At 37.4% G+C, this 13532-nt stretch overlaps 1 protein-coding gene across 7 annotated transcripts in view; it reads left to right on the plus strand.

Moving 5' to 3' along the window:
• The window catches only part of TBC1D4 (TBC1 domain family member 4), a 205595-nt gene that overhangs the window by 177330 nt on the left and 14733 nt on the right, over positions 1–13532 (plus strand). For 6 of the 7 annotated variants that reach the window (XM_070408935.1, XM_070408936.1, XM_070408937.1 and 3 more), the window contains 4 exons: positions 2984–3144; positions 5904–6113; positions 9827–9985; positions 13347–13505. In XM_070408935.1, the coding sequence (XP_070265036.1) occupies positions 2984–3144; positions 5904–6113; positions 9827–9985; positions 13347–13505 (689 nt within the window). Of the gene's footprint in view, positions 1–2983; positions 3145–3821; positions 5583–5903; positions 6114–9826; positions 9986–13346; positions 13506–13532 lie in introns of those variants that run through there. The other variant, XM_070408940.1, reaches the window with a different exon arrangement.

A 13532-nucleotide genomic window follows, 5' to 3' on the forward strand; every position in this document is an offset into this window, starting at 1 on the left:
GTTCGATTCCAGTCAAGGGCATGTGCCTGGGTTGTGGGCACATCCCCAGTGGGAGATGTGCAGGAGGCGGCTGATCGATGTTTCTCTCTCATCGATGTTTCTGACTCTCTGTCTCTCTCCCTTCCTCTCTGTAAAAAATCAATAAAATATATTTAAAAAAAAAAAAAAAAAAAGAAACATCGATGAGAGAGAAACATCAATCAGCTGCCTCCTGCACATCTCCTACTGGGGATGTGCCCGCAACCCAGGTACATGCCCCTGACCGGAATCGAACCTGGGACCTTTCAGTCCGCAGGCCGACGCTCTATCCACTGAGCCAAACCGGTTTTGGCTTGTAGTACTTTCTAAACACTTGATATGCCATTAACAGTGAATCAGGAGATTTTCAAAAGATGGTTTAATTCCAGCATTAAAATGTAAAAGTTTAAGAATCCTTTGATTTGGTTTACTCTAGTATTCTTTATTAGAGCTACCAAGAGGTTAAGGTAAGCTCACCCGTGAGGGATTGAAATAGGTGCTTTTACATAATTTAGTTAGCTTTCTAGGCTTAAATTATAAATTAGATGCTCTTATATAGGACAGGAACAACACTTACTTGGAAAAAAGATGCCTTATGTTTTTTACTAACACTGTTTTCATTGTCAATAGCTACTAGTGCCATCAACAGCTTAGTCTGTACTTTTGGGAAACAGAACTTTTTGCTAGAAAAACTTAAAAGTCATGACTACCAACTGAAGATTTTAAGAAGATCCATCTTTTATTTATTCCTGTCATGTTAACTCAGCCAATATTATTTTTTGTCCATTTTACTAACCTTCTGAGTTAATATTTCATATTGTTTTACAGTATTTATTCAATGGATATTGTTTGAGTTATTACTGTTATTTGCTAGTTACTAACTAGGAGTTAGAAATACACCCATGAACTAGCATTATTAAATAACTGTCGATGAGATAATGTTACTAAAATGAAAGTGTTGCCTGGTAGGTGTGGCTCAGTGGTTGACCTATGAACCAGGAGATCATGGTTCGATTCCTGGTCAGGGCACATGCCCAGGTTATGGGCTTGGTCCCCCAATGTATGGCATGCAGGAGGCAGCTGATCAATGATTCTCTCTCATCATTGTTTTATAACATGTTTCTATCTCTCTCTCCCTCTCCCTTCCTCTCTGAAATAAATAAAAATATATTTTAAAAACAATAAAATGAAAGTATTTATCAGGCTATGACTATTATATATATAGACATCTGAATCACAGTTTCTAAAAGGGTAATACTTGAATTAATACTTTCCAAAGTGGAAGTAAAGATGAACAAATGTATTCAATATTTCAGGGTGTTTTGAACCATGGACATATATTAGGGTTATAGTTTTATCCAGATACACAACGAAGGAGGTTTGACTATATTGAGATATATATATATGTATATCTGCCACTTTCTGAAGTATCATAGTACATCATGACAACTGCTGTCTGTGTAGCAGCTTGAAAGTATTAACCTTCATTTAGCTAATTCATAAGTAATATTTCCAGGATGATAGATCAAGGTTAGAAATAATGGAATTACCTGATACATGAGTACATGAAGTAAATAAAACTATGGCAAGCAGATCTGAATGTCTCCTGACCTCTGATGACCCCAGCATCACAGAGCTCAGCTGAGAACCTGGGTGGGTGTGGTTTTTCAGCCTGAGTTTCTTTTCTGATTTAAGAGCTGACACTTCCTCAGCTCATCAAAATTTTTGCACCTTCACTTATTGGTGTCACACCTATAAACATTGCATCTTCCTCATTCTCAGGGAAACTCAGAGGCCTTGAAACTCAAGAAAAGTGAAGTATTCCCACCACTAACAGCAACAATTATTGCATAGTATTCCAGCTACTGACATAATTGGTCTCAAAAGTAAATTTGAGTCATAATGATCTTTTATTGCAGACAGGCCTAGCATAACTTAGAGCGACCTTTCCCAGAAAGGAGATTCTTAGAGCAGACCAGCCTTTCCCCATGTTTCTGAAAGACTTATATAGAAAGGTGTGGCACCCCCAACCTTCCCAAAAAGCTGGGGTTGAATAAGTTAGGGAATTTTTGTGCACCATTTCCCTCTTGGAGAGTTGCAGTGCTTGCTAGAAGGTTATAGTCCCTATGAAGTCCTACTATAAAGAATATGTTTAATATTTTTAAATTTAACCTATTCAATCTTATTTGACCACAGTTATTTCTTAACATATTACCTAACAGCAATCCCAACGTTGACTGTTCTGCCTTAATTCAGATTACTTTCTGCCATGATCCAGCTCTTGGTAGCAATCTATTCGGAGGTGAATCTTAACACTTATAGCCAATTAGAAGCTATCTTTATTAGCCTATTCTATAAGAACTATAAAAAAAGTTCTTTATGCACCTTTTATGGAATACTTACATTGCTTAGAGCAGGGGTGGGCAAACTTTTTGACTCGAGGGCCACAATGGGTTCTTAAACTGGACCGGAGGGCTGGAACAAAAGCATGGATGGAGTGTTTGTGTGAACTAATATAAATTCAAAGTAAACATCATTACATAAAAGGGTACGGTCTTTTTTTTTTTTTTAGTTTTATTCATTTCAAACGGGCCGGATCCGGCCCGTGGGCCGTAGTTTGCCCACGGCTGGCTTAGAGCATACTATTTGAAATTTTTAGCAAAGCATGAGTTCATTACTTAAGCAACCTTTGCATTCCTTACATTAGGACTTAAAAGGTGGGCTACTATGGAATGAGTAGAAACAGGAGAGCTTCTCATGGCTGGGCTGTGGCCTGGAGTGCGTTTTCCCGGAGATGTGGTGGCCTGGGCGCCCAGTGTGCCACCTGATGCATTGCTCCATGCTGCCTGTGGCTGTGCTTGCCCGTGGCGGGATTTTGAATGGCTTGTGCTACCATATTGTTGCAAAGAACCAGGTTATGCAGTGATCCTTACAAGTTATATATTTCCGTATTTGCTTTCTGCAGTGATGGAGAGGGGAGAAAAAGGACCTCGTCTACTTGCAGCAATGATTCCCTGAATGTTGGAGGAACCCCTGTCACTCCTCGCCGAATCTCCTGGCGGCAGCGCATCTTCCTCAGGGTTGCTTCTCCCATGAACAAGTCTCCCTCAGCAATGCAGCAGCAGGGTCTGTATGGTGCTCACTCAAGAATTACTCCTCATTAGTGTAAATTAGGGAATGGAATGCAGTGGTTTGTGTCCAAAGAGACTTATGTATTATAGTGGAGAAATAATTTCTCTTTCCACTAGATAGTGGTTAACTTCTCAGATATCATTAGAAAATACCTGGCATTCAGTAAATGCTTGTTTAATGAATGAATAAGTTTCCAAAATCAGGAACTACGATAATGCTAGAAAAGAAGTCATAGATTTTTTAAACTTTTCTTTCTTTCTCCCTTTCTTTCTTCCTTTCTTTCTCCCTTTCTTTCTTCCTTCCTTCCTTCCTTCCTTCCTTCCTTCCTTCCTTCCTTCCTTCCTTCCTTCTTTCTTTCTTTCTTTCTTTTCTTTCTTTCTTTCTTTCTTTCTTTCTTTCTTTCTTTCTTTCTTTCTTTCTTTCTTTCTTTCTTTCTTTCTTTCTTTCTTTCTTTCTCTCTTCCTCCCTCCTCCCTTCTTTCCTTCCTTCCTTCCTTCCTCCCTCCCTCCCTCCCTCCCTCCCTTCCTTCCTTCCTTCCTTCCTTCCTTCCTTCCTTCCTTCCTTCCCTTCCTTCCTCCCTTCCTTCCTTCCTTCCTTCCTTCCTTCCTTCCTTCTTTCCTTCCTTCCTTCCAACTTTGAAATATTTTAAAAATTGAGTTTATTGGGAGTAACATTACTTAATAAAACCATATAGGTTTCAAGTACACAACTCAGTAACACATCATCTGCATACTGCATTGGCGCTCGCCACCCAAGTCAAATCTCTTCCTGCCACCCTTTATCCCCCCTTTATCGTCTTCCCCCTCTCACCTCCCCCTTTCCTTGGCAATCACCATATTGTTGTCTGTGTCTCTGTGATTTTTAATTTTTGTTTTTTCCCCTTAATCCCTTCATCTTTTCACCCAGCTCCTTCCCAACCCCTCTCCCCTCTGACAGCTGTCAGTCTGTTCTATTCAATTATAGTTGACATTCAGCATAGTCATAGCCTTTTTTATTATTGGAAAAGCAATGTACTCTTTTTTAACAGTCACACATAAAACAAAGTGACATAAAATGTTGGACAATGAAGAAATGGATACAGATACACTAGGCGAATATCAAGCAAAAGAGACTGTGGCCGCTATCTTCAAATGTTAGGCCTGTTGTTAGAAATTAAAACAAAAACATACAGAGGGGCAAAAAAACTAATAATAAACAGAAATATATAAAAATAATGAGAATACACATAAGTATACAGACTTGAGAGCTAAAAAATCACAGAATTTTTGGCAGAAATAAAAAAATATCACTAGCTCTTTTAATATATTCCTCCATGAAAATTAAATATAGAAAAATTGAATACAGATAATAATTGAGAAATACAATTAAACAAAGTAGATCTGAAATTTATATGGAATCTTGCCATCAGAGAGAAAATTCATTCATTTATAGCACATATGGAACAGTCATAAAAATTAATTATGTTCTTGGCTCCAAAGATTTTTTAATGAATTCCACACCATCATGACCATTTATACTCTGTTCTCTGATTACAGTGCAAATAAGAATAAAAAGAAAAAAAAATGAAAGAAAGAAAGGACTCAAGAATTAGAGGACAACTAAAATATTTTGTCAGTTTGGAAACTGAAAACTCTACTAGAAGCTGCTAGAAAAAAGAAAATATGATAAAAATTGAGTCGTATTTAGAGAGCATTTCTAAAATTAAGAAAGCCAAAACTTAAATGTACTAAATATTTAACTCAAGAAGCTAAAACAAGAGTGAAAGAGTACAAAAAATTTTTTTAAGTTATTTATTAAGAAAATAAATAAGGGTACGAGTGGATGTCAATTTATAAATTAAAAAAACAAACAAGGAAACAGTTGACAGTACTAAAGATAAAATCAACTCTGCCTCTGCTAGTAAGAAGAAGCTTCAGGGCAAAGCTAGGTATTTGTTTAAACTCATTGCTGAGACAAGTATGTTTCAGAAAGAGGAACTAGCAAAGCTCTGGAGTCATTGGAGGGAATTTTGTAGGTCAGAGAATCATGAGAAATTGAACTTTGGGAGCACAGAATGGAAGACTGAGATGAGGATGGGAAGGTTACATGCGGCCGGAGTCTGAAGGGATCTATATGCTACCCCCTGTAGTCTGGACATAGTTCTTTGGGATATAAGCAATCATTGACATGTTTTGAGACATGGTCATGCCTGTTAATACAGAAAAAAATGGCAACGGTACAAAAGATGGACTGGAACAGAGGAGAAAATGAGCTCAGGAATTGGGCAAGAGACTGTTGCAGGAGGAGTGAGCAGGGTGCTGAGCCAAGACGTGCCCAGAGTTGCTCAGCCGCTTTTCTCCTGAAGGATTGAGATGGTGGATGTAGCCTTCAGGAGAGCCCTCATACCGACTCACGCACTCCTTTTGCTTTGCACAATCAGAGGGTGTACATAGGTGAATTGCAGAAGTGTTAAAACTCAGGGGAAAGGCCAGTTCATTTTGGAGCACCTATCTTTTAGGTCATTTTGTGTGGAAAGGAGAAGTGGTGAAATGAGATATGCTTTCATTTCACTATGAGAGGGAACTCTGGAAGGGGAATTCAGTCCCGTGAGTTTACTTAAACCATTCCTTCCAGACACTAACAGTGACTAGGAGAGTGGCTCTGTGCAAAGCGTTAAAGGTGGACTCTAGGAGGAGAGCACGTTGATGCTGGAGAAAACTTCTGTCGTCTGGGTTACTGCTGGGGAATGCCTCTCACTGTGTTCTTCTCTGCAGATGGACTGGACAGGAATGAGCTGCTGCCGCTGTCCCCTCTTGCTCCCACCATGGAGGAGGAACCGGTGGTTATATTCATGTCTGGGGGCGATGACCCAGAAAAAGCTGAAGGAAGAAAAAAATCAGAAGAATTGAGGAGTTTGTGGAGAAAAGCTATACATCAACAAATTTTGTTGCTTCGAATGGAAAAAGAAAACCAGAAACTGGAAGGTTAGCCATTCAAATGGGGCTAAATGATATGCTACTATAATTTAAGATTGTTATCTTGGACTGTATACGCACTTTTACTAGACTACTGATTATAATTGCTTATTTCTATTTTGTGAGGTGGTTATAACACGGGAAAGGCCAGCTTGAAATATTGGCATGTTGGCTTAGCAGAATTAAAACATCAGGCACTCTTAGAGATATTTGGATAATAGAGAGTGTAGATAATACGATAATACAGTCATATATATTTGATCATCAGTGTATTTGATATGACTGAAATATCATTGTGTATTACTTTAAAAAAAAACTCTTAAGCACAAGAAAGCAAATTCTTGTTGAATATGATTTTCAACTTTCAGGATAACTTTATAATAGGTGAAATAAGACTATTTCAAATAAATTGTATCCAATTAAAGTGTCTAATTACGTATTATCAAATCAAAGTTCATATTTTTGTTATAAATTTTCTATTTAAAAATTATATGCAAATCATTAAATTTACAATTGGATAATTTATAATAGCTATTGTGCTGTTTATAAACTTTATTGCTAAGTTTATAAATACCAAATGCTTTAGAATGTGTTTTCTAGACTTTGAAATATTGATGTTATTTACCTCAGTACTGATAGAACCACACACCAGGAGATGTGGAGACAGTACCAAAATGTATTAATGCCATTATCTTTGGCAAATCACTTAACATAAAAGAATCTTATCTTTTACATTTGTAAAAGGAAAGATTTAGCTTAAGTGGACCCTTTGATTTTTTGGAGTCTTAGAAACTGTACAATGGAAGATTGTCTCTGAGTTGCTTTTATTGTGTTGTCTTCCGAAAAGCTTTTTAAATACAAGTATTCACCTTTCTGTGCTCATCATCTACCTGTTATTCAGTTCAGTTTTTAATTTCAACGATATTTAGTTTGCAAGCTCATAATTTATTTTCTTTATTGTTATTTTTCTTAGCAGAATTAAGAGTACTAAGATTTTACATATCCCTAGGAAGTAAATGTTCTTTAAAAAAAAAATGCAATTAGTTGCTGTTGACATAGCTTTTAAAAGTTTGGTGTGGTAAATAGTATGCCCACTTGAACAGCCATAGATTTTTTTTTAAAGGAATTGAATTTATAGGATGGGGCAAAAATAGGTTTACAGTTGTTGGTTTGGAAAATAATACAATAAATAATAATATAAGAATAAACTCTGTGTTTCTCATACCTACAACTGTAAACCTATTTTTGCCCCTCCTGTGTGTTTTCAAGCAATTGGTTACATCTTGAATTAACTCATAAAAAGTAAAAGAACTTGAAAAAGGATGGCTATCATCCTCTAAAACAGTGGTTCTCAACTTTCTGGCCCTTTAAATACAGTTCCTCATGTTGTGACCCAACCATAAAATTATTATCGTTGCTACTTCATAACTGTAATGCTGTTACTGTTATGAATCGTAATGTAAATATCTGATATGCAGGATGGTCTTAGGTGATCCCTGTGAAAGGCTTGTTCGACCGCCAAAGGGGTCGCGACCCACAGGTTGAGAACCGCTGCTCTAAAACATTTAAAGCATGAACTTACCTATTTCATTAACATTTGGGAGTATGTGCAAGTAGAATCTTAGATTAAATTCCTAAGGAAGTTTTAGAATCATAGACTGCATTGGAAATGGCCTTAGAGATTATTAAGCTCCATTTTTCATTCTGCAACTGTTAGTCATTGGCTTGGGCTGGATAAGGAATTAACCTAAGGTCACACGGTGATGTGCTGGCAGACAGGTACTGAACTGCGTGTTTACTTCTCATGGTTCTGTGTTTTTCCCAGTATGCCACAGTATTTCTCAACTATGTGTGTGAATATAGGGAAGTGGAATGTTTCAATGCAACGGACTTTGTGTATTCTGTAGAAACTGACAGAATATGAATGGAGTTGACATTTAGAATATACTATAGAAAACTTTATTAGTTTTATATTTATTTCTCTACTTATGTAACAAAGACAAAATAATTTAGCTTATTAAAATTCTAGCCAATGGATAATCATTTCTTGGTGGTACTTTATTCTTGCCTCATTAAATAATTGAGGGCAGAGATGAACTGCTCTTACTCAGCAGTTTATCCTCAGGGTCTGCAGCTGCCACATAGTAGGTAGTTATTATCATTTTAAATGAAAAAAAAAAAAAAAAAGGTCTACAGAAGGTTGGAGAAAAGGAAAATCTGAAGATATGTTATGCTTTGTTCATTGTGAAAAAAATCATTAGTAAAGTTAAATGTGAGATTATATTTATTATTAGCTTTAATAAACTCACTCCTTTTACTTGATTATCATAGAGAAATATAAAGCAAATATTGAGAATCAAAGCTAAATTATGTTAGAAAGCCATCTAGTGGTATCCAGGAGGACTATTTTTGTGTGCGATTTATTTTTTTTATTATGTCTGGAGTTTTTTGTAGAGCATTTTACAACCCTGTTCAAATAGCAGTCGATTGTAAGATATTTAAATTTTTTTGAACGGTTTCAAACACACTAAGTAAAGAGTAATACTGGTTTTGCTATTGTTTTTTGTGCTGTCGAGGACTTTGGATGCATGACAAAGATTTGTGTTGCAGAAGGTAAGGTAGTTGAGCCCTGTGGGCTTGAATAAGTACAGATTACTCTGAAAGACTCCTGTTCAACATGATATGAACAAAAGAGAAAAAATATATTCTGTCATGGTTTTTCTTCTTCATTTTGAAATCAAATAAAGACCAAGTTAAGATAGTGCTTTGTTTTTGTAGGCATTTCTTTTGATAAACTCTGGGCTTATATTTTAGACCAGCAAATGAAAGAGAATTTTGTACTATTTAAAAAATGGAAGTAATGATAACTTCAGTAACATGAATTCTTCTCGTTAAGATTATTACGAATGAACACAGGAACACATACCTCAGTGTTGTTAAGGACAGTGTTCCTAATGGAAATAGTTATAAAAATATATCAGGTTATGATGGTCAAATATTTATGGAATCAAAGTTAGCATGAGGCATTGCTTCTCATAGATGTTAAATATAAAATATTAACACTTGCATGGTGTTTGAAATGTTGTAAGTTGTCATTTTGGAGCCTATCACATTTATAAAAAAACTAGAGGCCCGTTGCATGAAGAGATTCGTGCAATAGGCCTTCCCTTCTCCTGGCTGCCGGCACAGGTTTTCGCCCGGTACCCGGGACCCAGGCCTTTGCTCCGGCCAGAGCCGCCTTCAGTCTTCCGTCTTTGCGGCTCTGGCTGGCTTGCCTTCAGTCTTCCCTCTGCCACTTGGAGCCTACATATGCAAATTAACTACCATCTTTGTTGGCAGTTAATTTTCATATCACGCTGATTAGCCAATGGGAGGCGTAGCAAAGGTATGGTCAATTACCATGTTTGTCTATTATTAGATAGGATTGAAATTTTTAGCAGAGCAAACATGGTTTATTTTTATATTTAGCAGAGTGACAGACTGTAAGATACAGAGTAAAACTTCCTCAGGATGTTATTCCTGACATTTTCTTACATGAAATGACTCAAAGTTTGAGAACCTTTCATGTATTCTCACTTTTTAAAAATTTTTCTTTTTTCAGAAAATATTAGTGGTTGATTCCTAAAAGTCATTTGGTATAGTTTTACAAATACAATACAATGTTAAAAGTACTATATTTTAAAAACATATTGGTCTTACATAAATTCTCTTGTTTTCCTTAGCAAGCAGAGATGAACTCCATTCCAGAAAAATTAAATTGGACTATGAAGAAGTTGGTGTATGTCAGAAGGAGATCTTAATAACCTGGGATAAGAAGTTATTGAACTGCAGAGGAAAAACAAAATGTGATATGGAAGACATTTATACTTCTCTTAAAGAAGGTATTTTAGAGCATCTCAATCTTATTTTTTTTTTTTTTGTTAATCCCCACCCGAGGATACGTTTCCATTGAGTTTTAGAGAGAGTGGAAGAGAGGGGGAGAGACAGAGAGAAATATCAATGTGAGAGAGACACATTGATTGGTTGCCTTCCATACGAGCCTGGACTAGGGCCAGAAATTGAGCCTGCAACCAAGGTGTGTGCCCTTGACCAAAATCAAACCCGTGACTCTTCAGTCTGGAGGTCGAAGTGCTATCCACTAAACCAAACTGGTTAGGGCTCAATCTTCTTTTTAGAGAAAGCTTCAGAGATTTTTTTTTTAAAATTTGTGCACCTTGGGCATACTTTTGTCTGTATGCTTTACCTATAAAAAAAAAGGAAAGTGATTACTTCTGCCAGCAGTCAGTGACTCACTTGGTAAGAAATGGTGCTAATGGAGAGAGTGTCCCTGAAGCAGCACCTTTTCTGCAGACTTTCCTGCCTCCTTCAGTCAGCTGTTCTCAGCCCAGTGTCATTATTTACCAAGGAAGGAGCAGATTTCTTGGATTCGCTGGTACAGATCTTCGATCATATCCATAAAATAATTCAGGCTTACAGACTTGACTCATTTCCATCATTTGGTTAGAAGAGTTTATTTACATTCATGTGTACATGTATATGTATATTCACTTACATGTATGTGTTCATATATACATAATTATATTCTTGTTAATCAATGAATAAGTTTTCCTTCCATCTATTTATTTATTTTGGAAAATTTACTTTTATTTAGCCATTATATTGCACTGCTGCTCTGTCATATAAAATGACTGATAATGAATCTTGTTTTAAAAGGTTATGGTAATGTGTGAAAATGTTGCATAACTAAATTTAAATTAATTTTTTAAGATCCTACATTTACAGGCCTAGTATATTGGTGGTTTGCCTTGAAGATATGGAAATCCTAAAGATTTTCATTGAATGCGTTATTTGAGAGACAAAATGGTTACTAGGGAAAAAAGTGGTTACTAGAATGTGTGAGAGATATATGATTTTAAAATATGTTTTAGGGGGTGCCCATCTTCCCATTTCATACAGGATACAGTTTAACTTTCTGAAAATTATGCCCAGTGCCCCCCAATAACCTCTCCTTCTTCATCTTTCTGATCTCATTTTCTGCTTCTCGCTACCTTGTATCACGTGTTTCAGAGAGACTGTGGGTCCCAGTCTATTTCTGTGTAGAATGCTGCAGCCTCCCTACACTCCTCTTCCTTACCATGCTACCTGCTCCCCTTCCCAGCTCCCTTCTTTCCATCCCATCTTCTTCTCACTCCTCCTTCCTCCTCCATTTCCTCTGCCCTTCTCATGGCGTTCACACACCCTCCTCCCGGAGAGATTGCTATTCACACTCCCAGTCTGGAGAGTCCTGGTATCCTTCACCACTCAGTTCAAATTCCACTTCCTCAGAAATAGTGTGCCCGCCCCTCTCCTGCACCAAAGAGAATTAGTTTCACTTTATTATTCTTTCTTATGATTCTTTCCCTGGGATTGTGGTGATAAGTTGCAATTTTATATTTATGTGTACATTTGTTTAATGTTTTTCTCACCCCACCACTGCACTGCACATCTAGCATCTAAGAGAGCATCTTGCACAAGTTACTTACTGAATGGATGAATGGATGAATGAATGAATGAATGAATGAGATTAATTTTCCTGAGAATGCATTTATTCATTTCTTAGTGATGAGGTACCCTCAGGGCCATGCCCTCTACTCTGCTACATATTAGATGCTCAATTAATACTTGTTTAACTGAAGTGAATTACATTTTTGTAAAATAGTCCACTCCGATGATCAATAATTCATTTAATAAGCTGATGAAAATTACCCCCTAAGAATGACATTTTACACACTCATTCATTCATTCAACCGATGCTTACATAGCAAGGTATATTCTTGGACTTGGTCATACGGAGATGAAAGTGTGCTCACTGTTCTCCAGGAACTTGCCATTGCAGCAGGGAAAACAGATGAACATACAGCAGAGAGCAACGTGTCATCTAATATGGCCGTGTTAGTATGAGTATGAGCCAAGTAGTAAGTGGAACGGAGTGATTATTCCCAAAAATGTCCGGGAGGCCTTCGGTAGAAGATGGGCATTCAGGCTCACCCGTAAAAGACAAGCAGAAATACACTAGGCATTCAAGCGGGGGAGCTTGGATTTCCATGAGACAACAGTAAGGAACTGGAGGTGTGACAACAGCCATAAGCTTCCTATGCTTCGTGCAAGGTGGGGAATGGGAGGCAATCGGACTGAAAAGGTGGTTTGGAGATATATTGTGGAGGGCCTTGTAAGCCAGTCAGTGAGCCTGAGCTATAGCGTTTGCAAAATAATACTTTTAGCTGATGTAAACTGTGGCATTGCAGCCCAAAAAGATTATTGCCGTTAAGCCTTCCTTTACCCAACTGGAGCTCAGGAACATATTTCAGAGCTAGTCTGTCTGAACTGAAAAAACGTAGTGAAATAAAATTAGTTGCTTTGTAAAGAACTGAATTCTGTCCCTCCCAGTGCTTACTTCATATCCTTTGGCATAAAAAGCAAAATTTTAGCATACTTTGAATTGCTTGTGATACCCTTTGGTTTTCTTTTTTAAAATATATTTTATTGGTTTTCTAACACAATGGAGTTAATGCTTCATTTCATAGGCTAGATGTTTTCTTCTCAAAGACTGAAGGTCGTTCATTAGCACTCCAGTTATACCTTCATATTGTACTTCTCATTTTTATTACTTCATTAATCTAGGAATGCTATTTAATTCTCTTTTACAAAGTTTCTTATTTATGACCAATATTGAGAAGTTATATGAGGATTTGCATTTGTTACTAGCTTCAAACCAAATAAAAGGTGATAATAGGCAGTAGGCATACCAGGATTTCAGAATTTGTCTTCCGAAACCAGATTTCTGGAGTTCTAATTCTAAGCTGCCACTTGCTAGCTGTGTGAATTCGGGCAAGTTACTTAGCCTCTTTCTGCCTCAGCTTCACCATCTGTACAGTGGGGGTAACAGTGATCTCCTCTCTCATTGGGGTGTTTTCTGAGCCCTTTTACCATGCTTAGCAGTGAGGCACCCTCAGTAAATTTTGTATTAGGTGCTCACTCAGTGTTGGCCCATGTTGCTAATATTGCCATTGTTATTTGAGGGTGGGATTTTTTTTTGCAAGACATCAGCAGCCGCGGGATTAAACTTGTTAGTCGTGCTCCATGTTCACGCGGTGGCAAGCTGGACATTACAGCTGCCTGTTTCAAGCATTATATGGTTCACCAGCTACGATTCAGCAACTTCCGTCCAGAGTTCAAGACCTTGATTTTTATCTCGGACTGTAGGTGTTCCCAAAAGCCGACGAGGAGAAATCTGGCAGTTCCTAGCTGTACAGTATCGTCTACGGCACCGATTGCCCAATAAGCAGCAACCTCCAGACATATCCTATAAGGAACTTCTGAAGCAGCTCACCACCCAGCAGCATGCTATTCTCGTGGATTTAGGTATGTCTGTCTTGTTGATTATTATTT

This window comes from Myotis yumanensis, unplaced genomic scaffold, assembly GCF_028538775.1.
Source record: "Myotis yumanensis isolate MYYU_CA2020_CCGP unplaced genomic scaffold, mMyoYum1.0.hap1 SCAF_3, whole genome shotgun sequence".
Classification (NCBI taxonomy): domain Eukaryota; kingdom Metazoa; phylum Chordata; class Mammalia; order Chiroptera; family Vespertilionidae; genus Myotis; species Myotis yumanensis.